The sequence below is a fragment of the Pristis pectinata genome, chromosome 1 (assembly GCF_009764475.1).
Source record: "Pristis pectinata isolate sPriPec2 chromosome 1, sPriPec2.1.pri, whole genome shotgun sequence".
NCBI lineage: Eukaryota > Metazoa > Chordata > Chondrichthyes > Rhinopristiformes > Pristidae > Pristis > Pristis pectinata.
The window spans coordinates 99,661,238-99,682,403 of NC_067405.1; the positions used below are offsets into that span (position 1 = coordinate 99,661,238).

Below are 21,166 nucleotides of genomic sequence, written 5' to 3' on the forward strand. Positions count from 1 at the left end.
CACTGCAAGCAAAATGCAGGATATATTTTAGAAACTCATTCAGTTTAAAATAACTTTTAAATCTTCCATGAGGGGCATCAATGAATAGAGGAAAGACATCTTTCACCCTGTGATCCCAAAATGCCAGCTCCCAATCCCCAAGAACAAAATGAATTGGAGAGAAATGTTAAAGTTATGTTAATGAGCTGATCTGACAGTAAGGGACAGATGTAAAATGCTATTGCATAATCACCGCCAATGTATCCTGTTTGATTAGCTTCCATTAGGCAATGGAGTATGGTTTAACAAACCTGTGACATAACCTTGCTTTCTCATAATTAACTTACTATGATCAATAAAATGTAAACAAAATGATGAAATTTTGACTTCCATTGCAGCCCCCTCCCATTTTGAATGTCGCATCCACAGATCAAAAGTAAAGAGCAGATATTAACTATTACTGATGGTTTAAGTGGGCCAACATGGACACCTGACAATACCATGAGGCCACTCATGGTCCTCAGGTCTTTAGGCCAGATGATCATGTGAGGGGTGGCCACACACTGCAGGTTGCTGCTTTTTCCCTCTGCCATGTTTTCCCTCACTTCTACAGCAGCCATTTCAGCAACTGTTTAGTGGCAGTCACACAGAGTTGTTATCCCCAGAGTTCTGCAGATCAGTGACAAGTAGTCAGGAACTCTCATGCAGCTGTTAGTGGGGACCACACAGGCACCATTTTATCGAAAGATTCTGGGTGAAAATCAACCTAACAACTTTTTGAAAAACATGTTCATGGGTTATTCTTTGCAGGTCACCTGACTGGTTATTAGTGTTAAATGTAGCACCTGTTTAGTACAATAAAGGTGCAATGCAATTTCTAAACAACTGAGTGGTATTCATCACAGTACTTAGTTGAATGGGTTGGTTTTCTGTCCCTTTACACTGTGATAATTGCTTCAGTTTTGTTTTGCATATACTGTAGATATAACACATCAATGAGGGATGCCTTGGGAACTTGAAGGCTCAGGATTTCAATGTCTATTAATTAGCACAGTCCATTGTATATTATTACAAACTTTTCCATAATTATTCCAATATCACTGACACTACTGTCCATTTTTAGCACATTATTTTAAAGAATGTAGCGATTTTCCAGAATAAACAAGCTCAATTTTGACAACGTGCTTTTATTAACTTACTTCAAAGCTTTTTTCTTTTTCTTCATCTTCTTCCTCAGCAACATGGCAGCTCTAAGCGTTGAAACAAAGCATTAAAATTAAGTAATTTTGCTCAGCAAACCAGTCAAGCATTGCAATGTCTTTGTAAAACAAAGTTTGCAAAAAAAGTGAAGCATTTGTTTCATTAGCTTCATCATGTCTCATGCTCAAGAATACTAGATTCATAAAATACTCTGTTATCCAAGTCAGAAAATGCATAACCAGTTGAACATCTTAAAGGCAATGACCACAAGGATGGTTGGTAATTAGACTGGCATTTTAACCTCAATTATTGCACATTCTCTAATTAGATCTTGTGCTGTCTCGGAACAGATCAATCGTGCTTAACAATTAATGAGTTAATCTGAATTTGAAGTCCAGTTCCATGGACACTATTGCATTGGACTCTTTGGCACTGACAAAGAATACTTTCTTGAAAAGAGGACTGATGACATGATTACTGCAGCAATATGCAATTTTACAGAATCATTTTGTGCATTTTGATGTTTATATTTCATAGTAGATTCCTGGTGACATTACTATGAGGGGCATGAACAAAGGGAGCGGGAGGGGTAAGCAGGGTTACAGGCCCTTCAATCATCATCCAGTTGAAGCATGTACAACTTGAGGTTCTAGACTCCAGACATACTTGCACCATAATTACAAGGCCAAGCAGGCTTGGCCCTCCAAAAGCTGCCAAATTTGAATTCCTGTGTGCTTCTGTGATTAGCAACAAGTATAGGCAACCTACTTCTGAAGCAGTGAGAGACAGCGGAGGGTGAAAAATCCACAGCTAGCCTCTGCCTCTCTTATTCATTGTTGGTTAAACACTGAAAATACTGGGGATACTTGGCAGGTCAAGGAGCACATGTGGAGGGAGAAATAGAGTTACTATGTCAGGTCAATATTTTGTTTTACTTTTCAGTATCTTTTATTGGTGCCTTAAGTGGTAGCCTCTCCTCTTTTCTGAATGGCCTCTACACTCAGTGCACACACTACACATCACCAATCTCCCTAGCATTTGGTTCAGCACACCCATTACTGCTCCCTCCAATCCTACTAACAAATCAACAGTCATCAAACTTCTTTACGTTTCCCTTCAAAATTCATTGCTATTCAAGGCTTTTGCCATTTACACTTTATTCATTGCACTCAGCTGCATTGACTGAAACAGAGTAGGTTTGTCTCCTTATTGAGACTTGGCTATAAATTTTCATCATTGGGACAGTGTGCCTTTTTTCACCAAAACATATTTTGAATTTTGCTTCCCACCATAATCCAAGTAATTGTTGATTTCCACCCTTTTTCTTCATCTAATAGAAGCCAGAAGATGAGCACTGATGACTTTCCCTTGCACTATTCCTTAGCACCCTGTCATCTGCATATTGATGAAAACATCATGATGTAGGGACAGTTTCAACATGTATTTTAATAATAAAGATATTGTTTTACTTATCCAACACTCCAGATAGCTTACCTTTGCCATCATGTCGGCATATGCGAGGTATAAAGGGTCCTCTTCAATTGCACTGCAACAGGTGATAAAGGGATGAATTAACTTTGCATTGTAGTCATTTTTGAACATATATTTGTCACATAAAACATTGATGAAAGCCATCCTATAAACAACAAAAGATATAACTGTTGAAGCAGTTGGGATGACCTTTTTACAAAGATTCAGCAACTATTGGTTGCTGAATTAATGTCTGGCAAATCTAATCAAATTTTCTGAGGTTGTAATGAGCAAAAAATACAAAGGGAAAAAAATCAGTGGCTGTGGTATATATGGATTTGCTGAAGCCATTTGATAAAGTGACAGACAAAAGTTTGTGTATAAAATAAGGACTCAGAGGTTTACGGGCAGCATATGAGCATGATATTATTAGAATGCTTCAATGATTAGTAGTGAACCCTGAACTATTTATAATCTACACTAATGATAGGTGAAATGAGGGGGTGAAATGTGTCCAGGTTTGCTCGCGCTTCAAGGCATTGTAAAGCAGGCCACAGTGGGAAAGTGAGTTAGGAGGGGGATGCAAAGAAACATAGACTGATAAAATAAGTGGGCTGAGAGGTGGCAGAAGGAGCACAACATGGGGAATTACTAGATTATTCACCTTGGCAGAAAGAACAAAAAAGTGGAATATTTTTAAACGGCAGGATGGATCTGGGTGTGGTGGTTCACTAAATAAAAAATTAACAGGCAGCTGCATTACTTGACCTGCTATGCTGGGCTTAATGGTAAGAAGGTTGTAACAAAAGAGGAAAGACTCCAGGACCACACCTGGAACAGCAAGTGCAGGTCTGGTCTCTGAGTTCATGGTACTTTGCTCACTGGGAAGAAAGATTGGTCCAATGAGGAGAGATTGAGCAGAATGTACCCATACCCCTTGCAGTTTGAGAGCAATGATCTTATTGAAGTATAAAAGATGCTGAGAGGGAGTGGCAAGACTGAATGCTAAGCGGCTATACCGTCCAGCTACAAGGTCCAGAACTATTAACCATAGTCTCAAGACAAGGGGTCAATCATTTGGGACTCATACTAGGGGAAATTTCTTTACTCGATAGGTTGTGCACCCTTGGAATTTTCTACCTCAGTTGTTCAGATCAATAGATTGATGAATGATGAGAATCAAGTGATTTAGGGATTGGATAGGAACTTGGATTTGAGGTAAAGGATCAGACATGATCTTCTCAAAGATGAGGCAGATTCAAGGGAATTAATGGCCTATTTTTGCTTCTATTTCTTATGTTACATTATTGAATACATCTTATAGGAGATGATTTTATTACAAGCTGGAAGAACAGTGGGCAGTCTAACATTGTTCACATCTAATTAATTCCTAGAACAAGGAAGTGTTTTCCCTTAATTTCCAATTGGGATACCTTTTGTTTAAAAATATCAGTATTAAATATCAGTAGAGGAAGATCCTTATTGTACCTTCGTTCAGTGAGGGCAGTACGACTGAAGTGTAGTATAAGCTGATGAAGTGGATCAGGTGTCTTCTCAATCTCTTCCTCCTCCTCTTCTGATACAGTTGCGGATTTCTAAGCACATTCAAAGGTTTGTTTTGGACCAGTGGATGCAACAACATTTTTAAATGACAACCAGTGCATATTGCTACAACAAGGACATTCATATTTGGTATCTGTTGGACTCATTAAAATTATTAAGTAAAGCCGCTAACTTGAAATATGGAAACAAAATAAGTAGAAGATAGCCAAAACAGCATAAGGCTTTGCATCAGTTTTTCATCTAAAAACATAGAGAAAGCATTTCAATCACAAGTTTTCTTTCCACTGTGTTTTAGTGTGTACATTAGGCAGATTAGAGAATTCTCACAAGGTTCAAAGTGATTAAAAGAAACCCTCATTGCCTTGAATAAACAGAAGCTTTTTTGAAAAGGTTACCCTACAAGGCATGCTCATATATTAGATGGCATAGATGTAGTTTAGTTAAAATCAAAACAGATTACTTTGATAGTGCTGATGACACAGAGAAGTGTTGTGGAAAGAACACTACTGCTGATAGCTCATGATAAAACTTGAGAAATTTTCACCTACAGAGTCCAGTCAACTTCGGACTTGTGGCAAAAGGCCAAAAAAGGCATGGAATAAATCCTTATGTGTGTAGTTGCCAAGCTCTCTAACACTGGAGTGAAATGTATGTGTATTATTCATATAGGGAATTTTAATTTTTCCATTTGCTGGAAACCATGCTGGGTGAACCATCAATTTGAAACAGGAGTTCAGCGCACTGGCTTCTCACCCCACTTTGCATGACTGCACATTTATCGAGGTAATGGGACACCAGGCTCAATTTGCTGCGATCCTTTTTTTAAATAAACAAATCAGGCTCTAACTCTGTCAGCAGGCTCTGTATGCAGTATTATCTGGGAGATCTGAGCAGGGAATAATTGGTGGATCAGCAAGCTCAAGCTGTCAGGAAGTGAATCCATGGTCAGAAGCAGCATTGAAAGGTTTCTCCTTTCCTTTCTTTGAGTCTCATAAGTCTAGATTCTCCAAGGAAACCCAGGATTCTTTTGCTCCCAGGTATTTCTCCCTTTAATTCCTGTAACTATAATTCTTGACAGATTCTATACTCACCCCATTTCTTCACCCTACCATTGTCACTTCTTTAGTTACATAACATGTTGGGGACTGTTCTGCATGGCTTCCTGCAGCATTGTCCTGCTGCCTTGGTATAATGTTCAGCAAATGAACAGCCAGTTGTTAGGCTGCAGTTCTACTTGATACTTAAATCATGTTGATGAAAGTGGCCCAATCATTGATATGCACCAATAAATTGGCCTTTGCCTCATTACCTGTTCCTTTTCATGTTAAAATATATATCAATTACTTTTTTTTGCTTAGCACCCTTCTCTCCTTATGATAAAACACTGAATGTCATTGAATCATAGAGTCATAGAATCTCACAGCATGGAAACAGACCCTTTGGCCCAACTCGTTCATGCTGACCAAGATGTCTATCTGAGATAGTCCCATTTGCCTGTGTTTAACCCATATCCTTCTTGGCCTTTTCTATCTATGTACCTGTCCAAATGTCTGTTAAGCACTGTAATTGTACCTGCCTCTATAGCTTCTACAACACTCCCCAAGGCCCTACCATTTATTGTGCAAGTCCTACTCTGGTTTAACTGACCAAAATGCAACACCTCACACTTGTCTGAGTTAAGTTCCATCTGCCATTCCTTGGTCCACTTCCACAGTTCATCTAGATCCTGTTGTAAGCTCAGATAACCTTCTCCACCGACCACACCACCACCAATTTTGGCATCATTCGCAAACTCACAACCCATGTTAACAATATTGTCATCCAAATTGTTAATATTGATGACAAACAACCGTTGACCAGTGTTCATTCAATTTGCTATTGTCATCATGTGAACTTCTGTGTCTTGTGTGTTTTTTTAATTTATTTTTGTGAAGGGGATGTTATTGACAATTCAGCACCTAATGGTCATTTCTTAATGTCCTTGAAGTGAATGGCTTGCTAGATCATTTCAGTTAAGAACTAACAACATTATTGTGGGTCAGGGATCAGAGAAAGACCAGAACAGTTATGATGGCAGATTCCACAATCAGAGGTAGAGTTCATGGGTTCATGGACTGTTCAGAAATCCGATGGCAGAGGGGAAGAAGCTGTTCCTGAAACGTTGAGTTTGTGTCTTCAGGCTCCTGTATCTCCTCCCCGATGGCAGTAACGTGAAGAGGGCATATCCCGGGTGGTGAGGGACGTTGCCTTCTTGAGGCACCGCCTCTTGAAGATGTCCTAGATGGTGGGGAGGCTTGTGCCCATGATGGAGCTGGCTGAGTCTACCACCCTCTTCAGCCTCTTTCGATCCTGCGCATTGGAGCCTCCATACCAGGCAGTGATGCAACCAGTAGAATGCACCGTACATCTGTAGAAATTTGCAAGAGTCTTTGGTGACATACCAAATCTCCTCAATCTCCTAATGAAGTAGAGCCACTGGCATGCCTTCTTCATGATTGCATCAATGTGTTGGGCCCAGGATAGATCCTCTGAGATATTGACGCCCAGGAGTTTGAAGCTGTTCACCCTTTCCTCCGCTGACCCCTCAATGAGGACTGGTGTGCATTCTCCCGACTTCCCCTTTCTGAAGTCCACAATCAGTTCCTTGGTCATGCCGACGCTGAGTCCGAGGTTGTTGTTGCAACACCACTCAACCAGCCAATCTATCTCACTCCTGTACGCCTCCTTATCGCCATCTGAGATTCTGCCAATAATAGTGGTGTCATCAGTGAATTTATAGATGGCGTTTGAGCTGTGCTTAGCCACACAATCATGAGTGTAGAGAGAGTAGAGCAGTGGGCTAAGCACGCATCCTTGAGGTGTGTCTGTGTTGACTGTCAGCGAGGAGGAGATGTTACTACCAATCTGCACTGATTTCCCCAAAGGCCACTAGGGAACTGACAGTGTTTCTAAACAACCTGGCAGATTCCTAATCACTATTACTGAAACTAACTTATTCATTCCAGATTTATTTATTCACTTGAATTTAATTTACTGCCATGGTGGGATTGGAAACCTCATCAATCAGTCCTCAGATTATGTTATGAAAATGTAGATGGGTGGATTAGCAAGTTTGCAGATGACACCAAGATTGGTGGAGTTGTAGACAGTGTAAAGGATGACCAAAGAATACAGCAGAGTATAGATCAATAACAGATATGGGCAGAGAAGTGGCAGATGGAGTTTAATCCAGGAAGTGTGGTAGACTTGTTTATTGGTAGGGGTGTTGAGCGTGAGAGTAAGGAAGTCATGCTGCAGCTATATAAAACTTTAGTCAGACCGCACTTGGAGTATTGTGTGCAGTTCTGGTCACCCCATTATAGGAAGGATGTGGAGACTGTGGAGAGGGTGGAGAAGAGGTGCCTGGATTAGAGGGTATGAGCTATAAGGAAAGGTTGGACAAACTTGGGTTGTTCTCCCTGGAGCGTCGGAGGCTGAGGGGAGACCTGATAGATGCTCTTAAAATTATGAGAGGCATAGATAGGGTAGACACTCAGCATCTTTTCTCAGAAGACATGCTTTCAAGGTTAGCAGGAGGAGGTTTAAAGGCAATAAGAGGGGCAAGTTTTTTTATTTACACGGAGAGTGGTAGAGTGCCTGGAATAGGGTACCAGGGGTAGTAGTGGAAGCATGCAGTTTGATGGCTTTTAGATAGACACATGAATATAAAGGGAATGGAGAGATATGGATGATACACAGGAGGAGGACATTTAGTATAAATCAGCATCAAGATCGGCACAACATCGTGGGCTGAATGACCTGTCCAGTACTGTACTGTTCTATGCTCTGTTACTGCTCTAGTAATTTCACCACAATGCTGCAGTATCCAGTGCTTAATTTTTCAAAATGTCAAGGTAGTAGGACCTATGTAAGCTGTTACTTTCCATCATTCTTTTTGATTATGAGCTTTATCACTGTGGGGAAGTTTTGAAGAATCAACAGATGAGCCAGTAGGGGCTAAGTGCCCAGCTTCATCCTGATCTTGTAACCAGGGTATGGGTTAACTTGTCAATACTGATTAACCATGACTGCCAAGATAGAGATGGTAGGGGATACAGGAGTCACCAGGCACTACTGAAATCCAGCAGTGGCTGACTGGATGGCTTCTTGTTTGCCATTATTGTTGCATAGCAATTATATTGTCTGGAGCTCTGCCATTTATCAGTCCTAACTTAGTTCTGCTGTAAACTGGCATAGACATGATTCGTTGTTGGAGAACTTGTGAATGGAGATTAATACTGAAGAATCAAAGATCTCACTCCTGACACTGTGACAGAGGGAAGGTCATCTGAAGCCCAATGGGGCAAGATGAATCACCTATACCTAAACAGATATTTCTACTTTCCCAAGTTTTCCACATTCACTTAGTCATGTACTTTGGAAAGTAGGGCAGTTTAGCCCTTGGATGTTGGCAATGCTGTTTCTTGGTTAATCCACTGCAAGGCAATTTCCTTTTCGCAGTAGGCATCACTGTTAAGGCCAGTGTTCATCACATGTCCCTAGTGGTCATGGAAAGTTGCCTTATTGAACCATTACAGGCAGAATTGCTTATTCAATCCTCTTAACTGGCAGTGTTGCATTTTTTGACACAATAACAATGAAAAAAACTACAACATATATTCTAATCACCACCGTATATGATTTGGAAGGGAAACTGGCTAACGTTTCTTTGCATCTGCTCATTTAATTCTTCAAGATGGCCAATTTTGTGGGTTTGGGAAAAGAACATAGAATACTACAGCACAGTACTGGCCCTTCAGCCCACAATATTGTGCCAACATTTTATCCTGCTCTAAGATCTATCTAACCTTTCCCTCCCACATAGCCCCCTATTTTTCTATCATTCGTATGTCTATCTAAGAGTCTCTTAAATGTCCCTAATGTATCTGCCCCCACAACCTCTGCTGGCAGTGCCTGCACCCATCACTCTGTATAAAAAAAACTTACCCCTGACATCCCCCTTATACCTTCCTCCAATCATCTTAAAATTATGTCCCCTCGTGTTAGCCATTGTCGCCCTGGGAAAAAGTCTCTGACTGTCCACTCCATCTATGCCTCTTATTATCTTGTACATCTCTATCAAGTCACCTCTCATCCTCCTTTTCTCCAAAGGGAAAAGCCCTAGTTTGCTCAACCTATCCTCATAAGACATGCTCTCCAATCCAGGCAACATCCTGGTAAATCTCCTCTGCACCCTCTCTAAAGCTTCCACATCCTTTCTATAATGAGGCGACCAGAACTGAACACAGTACTTCAAGTGTGGTCTGACCAGAGTTCTATAGAGCTGCAACATCACCTTGCGGCTCTTGAACTCAATACCCCGACTAATGAAGGCCAACAGTCCATATGTCTTCCTAACAACCCTATCGACCTGCGTGGCAACCTTGAGGGATCTATGGACGTGGACCCCAAGATCCCTCTGTTCCTCCACACTGCTAAGAGTCCTGCCATTAACCTTGTATTCTGCCTTCAAATTTGATCTCCCGAAGTATATCACTTCACACTTATCTGGGTTGAACTTCATCTGCCACTTCTCAGCCCAGGTTTGCATTCTATCAATCAGCTGCTAAAGAAATCCCGGCATTTGCTGCAGTGCATCATATGGGTGGCACACACTGCAGGCATGGTGACAAGGACTAGAGGATGAGATGCTGACCTAATGAACGCCTTTTATTTGGCTGGTGCTATCAAAGCTATTGAGAGTCAGGAAGTGAGGCATTCATCAATGAATAATGAGCCTCAGATCACCTTTGGTAGCCATGGCATTTATGTGACTGATCAAGATGGCTTTCTGATTAGTGGATGAGGATCTGTGAAAATAGTGTCATTGTACTTCAAGAGGAAGTGGTTAGACTTTCTCTTGTAAGTGTTGGTCAGTCCTTGGCCATTAAGTGACAAGTAACAGTCCTGCCATATATTAACAATTAACAAAAGACTAAGCCAGGACCCATGGCTTTGGACTACTTACTTATCTGAAGAAATACAAATAGTAGCTGAAGTGCAACTGCGCCAGAATGAACCAGTAAAACCAGCTTAAATCAGCAACATTAACAATGTGGCTATACCAGTAAAAAAAATCATATATTTTCACCCCAGAAAGGCAGTGAAGACTTCAATTATCAGTGAAAATCCTCACTACAGAAAGAGACTATAATAAACTGACTCAATCTTAACGTTTTTGCTTTTGTTACAATTTATCTTTCATCTTAATGCATAACAATGTTCTATCTTTCTTGCATTATTCCATATTCCAGGCATCACAATATACTGGTCAATGTGAACTATATTATAACGGTAAGACTTGATAAATGAAACTGCAACACAATAAATCCACCAAAAAATTTCAGCTACTAAAAGTGGTGTCCTTATACCTTTCACATTCAGCACACTAGTTCATAGGCAAGCATAGCCTAGTAACACATTCACATTCAATGCAATTTGTAAAATTTCATGATTATATACAAACTAAAATTAGTATCCGTTTGTTTGTTACAAGGCTCTTATATTATCTCTGTTAAAGATAATTTTATAAATTATATATTTCGCTGCAATGTTTTATGATATGAACAAGAGCAAAGATGTCTAACTGCAATTATGCAGGATCTCAGTGAGACTGCATCTGGACAATTTTGGTCTCCTTATCATGAAGATATGTGCTAAATAGGGAGTGCAGCAAAGATTCACCAGACTGGTTGCTGATATGGTGGGTAGGCTCGGTCTCTAATCTCTAGAGTTTGGGTGAATGATACATGACCTCATTGAGACACACAAAATATCCTGAGGGATCAACAAAGTAGATGCAGGGAGGATGTTTCTCCTGGCTAAGGAGTCCAGAACACTCTCTAAATTAGAGGTAAACCAATTCGATTTGAAATAAGGAGAGGTTTCTCACCCACTGGGTGGTGAATTGTTGGAACTGTCCCACACCCCTGCAGGGTAGAGCTCCATCGACAGCCATTTACAAAACTGAGATTGGTAGATTGCTGGATAGTAGAGAAAGCAAGAGATAAGAAAATGGGGCAGGAAGATGGTCTTGAGGTGGAATATTAGCCATTGCATTGTTGCATGGTGGAGCAGAACCAAGGGGCCAAATGGGTTACTCCTGCCCGCATGTTCTTGGTAATTTGCAGCCTTGTAACACACTCGGTGATCTATCATTTCATGACTAAGCATGCAGCAGTAGCTCTCCAATGCATATCAATATTCGTAGCCATGGATCTTCTCTCATACAATACATATCCAATGAGAAATAAAAGTTAGTGGCTAATGACACTGTTCCACCACACAGACATTGAGGTTTTAGAGCTTTGTCAATTGTCTGAACTTTCAAAAGGAAACTGACATACTTCTATGTCTGGGAGGGCAGAAGAATTATGCACAATTACTGTATGTCACTCTTCAATGCCTCCTGGGAACTAGTTGCAGGGAACATTGTCAGTGGTCTAGAAGTAGGTCAGTTGCCATCCGCTGGGCTAGATCATTTTTATGGAGAAAGAGGTGAAAGTAATACTTAAAATATAAAAATATATTCTGAGTAGAAACTGTGCATTATAAATAGCACTCAGTTCTTAGTTTAGGAATGCAGATCAAATCTCACTCACAGAGAAAGGCCTTTCAATTTGTTTAAAGCTTTGTTTCTCCAGAATAATCAATTCTTGCAGACAACTATCACCTAATTATTACTTCCACAGTGTGTTATTTCAGATTCAGTGCCAAGTACAAGCTGATGAGTGCAAAAGCCAGTCCGTCTTACTCAGCTCAAAAGGTACCTACCATTCACAGTAGCCAAGTTTTCATTCCAGTTTCCAATGCAAAGCATCAAGAGAGAACAACTACCCCAAAACCAACCTTTTATAATTGACAGATAAAAGTTGCACATATTGTAGACAGCTTGGCAACAGCACTACTTGCAGAATGCAGCATGGCCACTTGTGCTAGAGGTAGAAACCAGTCGCACAGGGGCCAGTACTTACAGCTAAATCCTCAATTAGTTTCTCCTCAAATGAGTACTCCTCTGTCTCTATCCATGATTTCTGATAACTCTGAAGGAAGAGATTAACAGCACGATGCCTAGGAAGCGGGAGGGTATAGTAAGATTGGAAGGAGTGGGAGGTGAGACACAGCTTTTAGTAGATTAAGGGAGACGTTATTATTTGAAATAACAGTTAAAGTCCATTAGTAGAGATTTGTACAACTTCAGCTCTCTGATTGGTCAATGGTGTATCAAGATTGCATATCACGACAGCGCTAATTCAAGTATAAATGGCATATAAAATGGTCCTCAAGAGCTTAGGTGTCCATGTTTGAGTGAAGTGAAAGAAACAAATGAGGAAAGAGAAATAGGATGAATGCTGTTTCATCATAAACAGTCATTCGCCGTTACGGTTAGTTGCAGATGTCATAGAGTTCATTTATTTTAATTATAATTTTGGACTACACTGTAGTTAGCCCAAGTATTGGTAACAGTCAACAAAAGGGATTCTTGAATCTTGAAGGACTGCTTAAATTTGGTTCTTCCCTTACACTTTTCCTCCAATACCTCACTAGAAGTATTATTGTTGATACATCCTCACCTTCTGTGCAAAAGTAACTGGCATAAAATTTCATATGACAACAAAACCTAACACTGCACTGGTTATAATTGGTAAGAATCCTTTGTCCTCATTGCTATAACATAGACACACAATGAATGCAGCATCAATAACTTGTTTTAATATATTAACTTTACAATAGTAAAAACATCATAGGTGTCTAAAAGTATGTGGATTTATTATGCCTTTAAACACTTGTGCTATTCTTTATATCTTTCTGAATGCAAGATTGCTAAGGGTTTTGGTTGATGGATTGACCAATCAGATTCTGTAAGGTTTACTGTACAAATTGAACATAGTTGATGTGCCAAGGAGAATGTTTGCACAGGACAGGAAGCAGTGTCTATCAATCAAATGTTACTTTACCGTCAAACAGACGATAAGATTCTCAAAGTCAGTTTTCTTATATAGTTTTTCCAGCCACAGATGTTGATAGGCGGTCAGGAAGTAAATGTTAATTTTGTGTCTAAAGAAAAGGGATACATTTTTTGCATCGATCAATTTAAAAGCACAGATGTTTCTGAATTAACTGTGGGATACTTCTCCACTTAATGTGAATTAAAGCATGGTTCCTGCAATTAATTCATTGCATTAAAATGATTTTTCTTTAAAACTGTGTACATAATTGTTTGCCAAAGACAAAAGTGCATATATATTCTATATAACATAATTAACAAGCATGATTTTTTGATGAGCTTCATAAACTTCATTAAATTAACATAAATACTGATTGGCAAGCATCTCACAGTTAAGAAGAACTTAAAAGGTATAGGTTTGCAATGTGATTTCTCACATGACAATCTCGACCCAACTCTTGGCAGCTTTGGGGCTCCAAACTAAAATGAGGAACTTTCTTACAGGAAAGGAGGAAGAAAAGCTAACAGGGAAAAATTACTGTGGATGTTCTAATCCGAGCAGTAAAATACAGGGCATCGCTCATCTTCTGGAACAGTGAATGCAGCATGGAAGCAGAAGATTAGAAATGAAGAGTGGGAGTGATTGTTAACATATAAAAGGAAGCTTTATCCAAGAAACATCTTTAAAATGTAAACCGTAATTTAAATAAAAAATAAAATTCAAGGAAGTAGCCAAGTAAGATAAAGAATAAATAGAAGTGATAATCACAGATATAATTTATTTCCTGACATACAAAACACAGCATCACTTCTACCTGGGCAGGTTATAAAGTGGTGCCATTCGGAAGCAGGCAACCACTGCTCGTTTACGTTGTTTTGACAAGAGTTTTTGCCAGCCTGTCTTCTTTGACCTCAGTGGCTGCTCCACCTAAACAAAAAAAACGTATTTACTTGCTTAATGAAGGTCCAGATTTGCTGGAAAAATGTGGTGTTAATGGTGCATTATTAAAATGTGGATTGATTAGCAAATTCAGGGATTAAGGGACACACCATGAAGTAGAAGCCTCTAGAATGTGCTAATTGTAATGGAGTCTATCTGACAGCATCTCTTGGCCTCTACGTATACACAGCTTGATGTGGGAATTCAGGGATTCCCAGAGAAACCTTGCTTTTCCACAGGATGTGTTGCGTTATGGAATGTGCTCAGGGCATTTCATCTCAAGTTCGGCACTAAAAAGAACTGAGAAAGTTAAGGCTATTGCATTCAAGAGCAAATTGAGTTTTAAAAGATATAGTAATGATAATAAATGCTGTAAAGTCTACTTTATTTTGCTTCCTAAAACTCATTTAACTGTGATTTATGTTTCCTGCTATCTAATGACACTGCATCTCCGTGAAGATTCTTGAATCTGATTGATTGAAGCGATTCAGTGGTGCTCACAGCTTTCACAGATCCCCTGTGGAGCCCTCAAAAACATTGACAAGAGTAGTGAATGCCATTCAGAGTCCAGGATAGGGTTTTTTTTTAATTCACCCCTGTTTATGTTACACTGAGGTTGATATTTCTTCAAATGTTAGAGGGTCTTTGTCATTTCAAAGCTTGACTGGCACCTCTTCCTGGTACTCTCAATGAAGAGACAAGCTGGTGAACTAGATGTGTTGACAGATTCCAACTGTAATATGACTAGTACTGCCTTAAATGGTCAAAACTTTATTCAATCAGGGCATTTATGTTTTTCCTCCAGATTCTGTGTCATGAGAGAACTGATTAATATACTGAGGACCTTTTCATTGTCAACATTTATTAACTTGGCTATTTCTTAAAGCAGAAGGAGGCTCCATTCTTTTAAATGAGCCATTGGATATCATTGAAAAGAGAACCAATTGTAATTTTCTTCAACTATCTCAAAGCTTTCCATTAGATTTTGCTCTGAAGGGAACGAATCCTAACAAAAACTCCCAAAAATGTAGATTTTTTTGTGTGAATCTATCCATTACATATTTTCCCTGGGATGCACTAAAATTCTCCCAAATTTAGTTCTGTAGCATTACTACATACAGAGGATAAAGCTCACATACTACTGATGCACCAATTACCAAAGAGCTCAGAAGCATATATCAGATCAGTATTAAGCACCTGCTGCATGTATTTGGAGAGCGTGACAAGCTCATTATCTACCAACTGGGAGCCTTGCACATTTCTACACAGTGACAAAAAATTTCTGAAATCACAGAAATGCTACCTGTGTAATAAAACGTAAACATATTATCCTTTTTGCTAAATGACTGGAGAATTAACAAGTCATCTAATTTACAATAGCATACTGGATAGCTTAGAGATCTACATATTGCTATCATTAAGAAATTCAGTCAGAGTTGTGAAGTCTATTAGTAGGAGCCATTTTCAGGGGTTCCATTTGCCCTTAGTCATCCTGACATATAATACAACAGCATTATTAATAAGTCAGGATGACTAAGGGTAAATGGAACCTCCTGAAGATGTCCACAAGATAATTGTTTATTTTCCTAGACAGGATTATAGCCTTTAACACTCTTTTATATTAATGATTATTGCTGTTTGCTCTGGTTACCTGTTCCAAGTGAAAAACAGCAGCTGAAATCTTTTGCACACGTTCCACGATCTTCTGAGGATCCATTCTCTCTTCAGGCTTGGCAATATCTTTATACAAATTCAGCTGCCATCGAACTGCTGGGTCATCAGACTGAATGGGAGATTGAAGGATTGTTAAAGCAGGCAGAAAGCAACCACATATATTTGCATTTGTTGGATTCGACTGTTTTTAATTAGCTTTTTAAACATGTATTATGTTTAATACACCTCAAGTGGCAGCACAAGGAATGGGCACTTACTAGCTTATTGGTTCGTCCATCAGGTGAATACGTGGTTTTTTCATTGGTTGGTTTGGTCACAAGTATCTAATAGGTTTCCTGATTGGACTATTGTTAGCTAAGAAGCATCTCTTATCTCAGGTATAAAAGGTGTCACTTTTTTTGTTAATCTCTCTCTTGCTCATCTCCCCTGGCCTGAGCTCATCTTTTGTTCCCTTTGTCTCGGCTCATCAAAGCTAGTGCCATGTGCTCTGTGACTGTTTCTTTGTTTTAAACTTTTCCAATAAAACTTTGAAGCACCAAGTTGTTTTCAACTCATTCCTGGACTCCTGAAAGAACCTGTGGATTCAAAAATAACCAGATCCGACACATTTGACATCAAATAATGAATTGTCCTGTTATTTCACAGAACTTTAAATATAAATTAGGTTACAATGGAAGTTGCCTTTGATGATCATGTTTCAAAATGCTGGCCAGACCCCAGATATTCGATCTGTAAATCAGTCAAGATGCAAGTGTTATCTCTGCTGTTAATTACGTTAAAGCTTTAACAGATTCTGTGTTGAATTATGACCTTCAATCCGTTTCCTAAGAGCCAATCCACAAAATGTGGGCACCACTGGTTGAAACCAGGACTTTTTGTCCTTCCCTGGATGCCATCAAGATCATAGAGCAGCGGTCGTGAACTGGAGCAGCTGAGTGGCTAAGGTAGTTGGGGCGGGAGTTTCAGGATTTTAATCCAGTGATGACGAATGATTAATACGTCAAGTCAGGAATATGACTGAATATTCTCTTTCCTCTGCTGTGACTGTATAATGCTTGTATTGGCTGCCGACTACTGATGGCAACCTTACCTCTCCACCAAGCGTGTTCCTTTTCTTCCTGCACTGTTGTGATCCCAAGCTCTGGGGAAAAGTGTCTCGCTGAGTGTATCATTCAGTTTATGGTTGCAGTCACAATAAGTCCCCATTCAATAACACTTGGTTTCCTCCTGCTTCACAAATACAACTCAGTTTCAAGGTTGCTATCAAGAATCTACTCCTTCAGAATAATTGTGCAATCAAATTAGCCTCAGTCTGGTCTCCTTTCTATTCCTGGTGAGGATGGTTGAGTTTTTACGTACAAGGGCATGGGTCTCAGCTCATTCAAAAGTTGGCCTGTTTGTGGAAATTGCCTTTTTGTTGTGAACATTATAATACTGGGAGAAAATCCAAATTTGTCAAAGTAATTTGTAGAGTATTTAAACAAGGTTTCTTTGACAAGGATAAGACATGCTTAGATGATTTATTAGGATCGCAAGTGTTTAAAATAAAATGCAGGTTAAGTAATAAATAAAATGGTTAAAAAAAGTCATGACTAAAAATATTAAATGCTAGGAAATTGTAAAACATTCAGTATGTGAAATTCAAAACCTGAATAATAGTTTAGCTGAGACCTTTCAGTAGAATCAAGTAGAAAACAAGGTTGGATGTAATATATGATCACATTCTTAGAGAAATTTTTGTATAAATCTTACCTTATCCTGTATATGCAAGTTATTTGCAAGGAATTCTTTAACTTCTTCATCAGTGTCTTTCTGTTGATGGAACAATACAGCTTTAAGCAAAACTTTTGGCCAGATTAAATTATGTTTTCATGTTTGTGAAAAGGCAGCAACAGATATATTTATGATTTATTCTTGTTATCTGTTTACTTATGGGCAAAATTCTACCATCACATCTTGATCCAACCTAGGGATACTTAGATGCAGGTTTAACAGTGATGTCAAGCTTGTTGATTCTGCTGTTTTGTTTAAAAAATTTAGAAGAGACAATACTCAAGAAAAAAACTGGAAACTTACCAGACTGTACCTCTGCTTGGCCAATGAAATTAATTCTTGGTCTCCTGCTGTGCACATATTTAAACCAATAGGAAGTAACTTTTTAACAGCTGCCACAATCAGTGATGTTTGTATCGAGTAATAGTCACCTCTGCGCTTAATTTTTTTCCGTTCCTGGCTTTGTCCTTCTGCCTGAAGTAAATTAAATTGTTTATAACAATGCAATATTTTGTATTAATAATGTTTTCAAAAATTTAAATACGTTATGCTGTTTAGAGTATGTTTGTGTGGTACTGACAAAATGTAGCAATGTATCCCATGTTTTGAACTCCAACTACACACAAAGTTCTGAATGCTGACAGAAATTACAAATCCAACACATCTCTCCACCCACTCAAAAGTTTCCTCTCCTTTCCTGAAAGTATTATAATGCTAGCATTTGGATCCATAAATAGAAATAGTCTGTTTGCTCAACTGACAAGCCATTCCTTATAAGCAAGTTCAGAAATCAAATGTTGGTAAGTTATTTGATCAAAGGCGCATTGAAAGTGAGATTTCTCTTACTTGTTATCTATAGCATACACTCTAAACTATCGCTCCCTGAAACTGTCCCTGTTCCTATTACATGTAACTGTTTTCTGACAATATTAACTAAATCACTGCAAGCCAAGGATCTAAACACCAACTTTCTTGCATGTATGTATCAGTTCTACATTATGCAATTTACCAAAGGGATCAATACAAGCTACCATATTGGTTAGTTTCATTTCACAGAAACTTCTGCATGGATCAAGAACTAGAACATAACAAAGGAATAAGGGGAGTAGGCCATTTGGCCCCTCAAGCCTGCTTCACCATTCAGTGAGATTATGGTTGATCTGATCTTGGCCCCAAATCCACCTTCCTACCTGTTCTCCAGGATCCCCAACTCACCTGGTCTAAATATCCATCTATCTCAGCTTTAAATGAATTCAATGAATTACCGTTCACTATTATTTGGAGGAGACAATTCCAAAAGATTCACTACTCGCTGGGAAAAGAAATTCCTTCTCATCGCTGTCTTAAATAGGCAACCCCTAACTTTGACATTTTTTGCCCTATTTCTATATTCTTACATGGGGGGAATATCTTCACACTATCTATCCTGTCAAGTCCCATGCATTTCAGTAATATCACACTTCATTTTTCTCTAAATGAGTATATCATTCAATTACTGAACTAGAGATAGAAAGACGAAGTCTTATTTTCTTGGAAGATTTAAAAGGATTCTTAAACTGAAAGCTTTTATGCACGTGCACCCGTGTAATTGTTAGAAAAATGCTGAGAACCATAATGTTCACTTTGACATAGGGAGGTGAAAAATATCACTTCTTTACTACTTTGCTGCGCGATGACGACATAATTTAGTCCATGACAGTTGAATGTTCGGTAAACAGCTATTTAGTGTTTGTAGTCCAGGATAAACTGACAGCACATCCCTTTAATATAATAAACTGGAACCGACTGCAGTATTGAAGCGTGCAGGCGGTGAGATTAACACAGAATCTCACAGAAGGATCACTGAAGAAAAACAATGTAGGTTTTTGTATAAATTATGACATAACCAACCTTATTTTCATATAGCTGTCATGTCAGCTACTACAAAAGTAAAGTATTTAACTAATATTACTGCCCCAACACACATTCATACATATACACAATAGTGATGTGAATATGATCCAAGAAAATGCATTGCTTTAAATATGTGGAGAAGTTATACACCAGTACAAGTAACACAAAGATGAAAATGCAAATGGAATGTATTGGTAAGCTGTGCTTATGATAGGTTAGATGCACACTGGCTTTGATTTCAATGATACTAACTCTCAGCTTCTCTTGGCCTACTTTAACAGCTGTACACTTTTGTTTAGGCCATGGCTTGTTGCAGCTTTAAGCAGTAAAACACTCTGACATAGAAACAAACCAACCACTCATCAACAAAAGTATGATGTTGCTATACCTAGGAGGCTGCTTGAACATTTAATTTTGCTGCTACAAACTACTTTCTTAAAGAAATGTTTCAGGATTGCAATGTGCTGCAGTATAAATCACAGAATAACATGTCATAGGAGGCAGCCATTTAGATTATTTTTCCAGTGCCGCTGTTTGGAAGAGCTGTTCAACTTGTTCCACAACCCCATTCTTTCCCAATAGGCCTCCATTTTTTCCCCCAAGTACTTATGTAATTTCTCTTTGAATGTTACTATTGAATGAGTTTCCACCAGCCTCTTAGACAATGCGTTCTAGATCAGCATAAACTACTGACAAAAAAAACGCACTTGCGTTGTTTCTGGTTCATTTGCAAATGATCTTCAATCTGTGTTCTCTGATTGCTGTTCATTTAATTAGTGCAGAGCTTCTCCTTCCTTTGTCCATAAAATAATTACATTACTTGGTTTATATTGCATCTTCTTGTTCTACTTATCAAACTACGACTTCTCATTTCCTTGTGTTAAAATTCATGCTATATGTCTGCTCATTTCAGCAGTTCAGGTAAGAAAGTAATAATAGGAGCAGGAGCAGATCATCTACCCCCTTGAGCCGGCACTGCCATTTGATAAGATCATGGCTGATCATCAACTTCAGTTACAGGCCTGACTTCCATATCGTTAGCTTCCCCTGGATTCCATACATTCACGTCTTTCTGAATTCTGTTACTATCTTCTTCACCGCAGTTGACATGAAGCTAGTATACAAAGCTCAAGCCATTAACAAGTCATTGGTGCACCCCAAATTGCATGTATTAATGAGGCAGCCACCTGAGCCAGGCAAGTGATTGGTAAATAAACCAATAGTGGCATGAGTGCGCTTCTTTTAACACAGCAATTAGTTGTGATATGGAATACATTGCTAAGAGGCATGGAAGCAGATTCGATGGTGGCTTTCAAATGAGAAGTGGATAAATTAAGGGAGTATAAAGATTCCGTGTCTTTGGGAAGAGGAGGAGAGATAGAGCTCACCATACAGTCATACTAAGAGCCAGTGCAGGAACAATGGGCTGAATAACCTCTACTGAAATCTAACAAAGTGGCCATTTAAAATGGGGGCTAGTTTGGAAATTACAATTGAATGGGGTGGTTAAGGTTTTGCACAATCGCTTTAACTGGATTCCTACCCTATTCCTACCAGCTACGTTGGGTCAATCCTTTCCCTCAGTTTTTTTATTCAGTTGCTGAATTTCAGCTTCCTAGGCAGCCTGGAGATCCAAACTTGCAATGATATCTGCTAGAATTAGATTGACTAATAAATTACTTCAGATT

The 21,166-nt window shown here is 39.0% G+C and overlaps 1 protein-coding gene across 1 annotated transcript in view; it reads right to left on the minus strand.

The window, feature by feature from the left end:
- The window catches only part of ryr3 (ryanodine receptor 3), a 266,715-nt gene that overhangs the window by 57,840 nt on the left and 187,709 nt on the right, over nt 1-21,166 (minus strand). Inside the window, 8 exon segments of the mRNA XM_052015084.1 lie at nt 1,179-1,229; nt 2,674-2,725; nt 4,138-4,244; nt 12,225-12,321; nt 14,014-14,126; nt 15,790-15,921; nt 17,565-17,624; nt 17,889-18,059. Coding sequence (XP_051871044.1) covers nt 1,179-1,229; nt 2,674-2,725; nt 4,138-4,244; nt 12,225-12,321; nt 14,014-14,126; nt 15,790-15,921; nt 17,565-17,624; nt 17,889-18,059 — 783 coding nt within the window.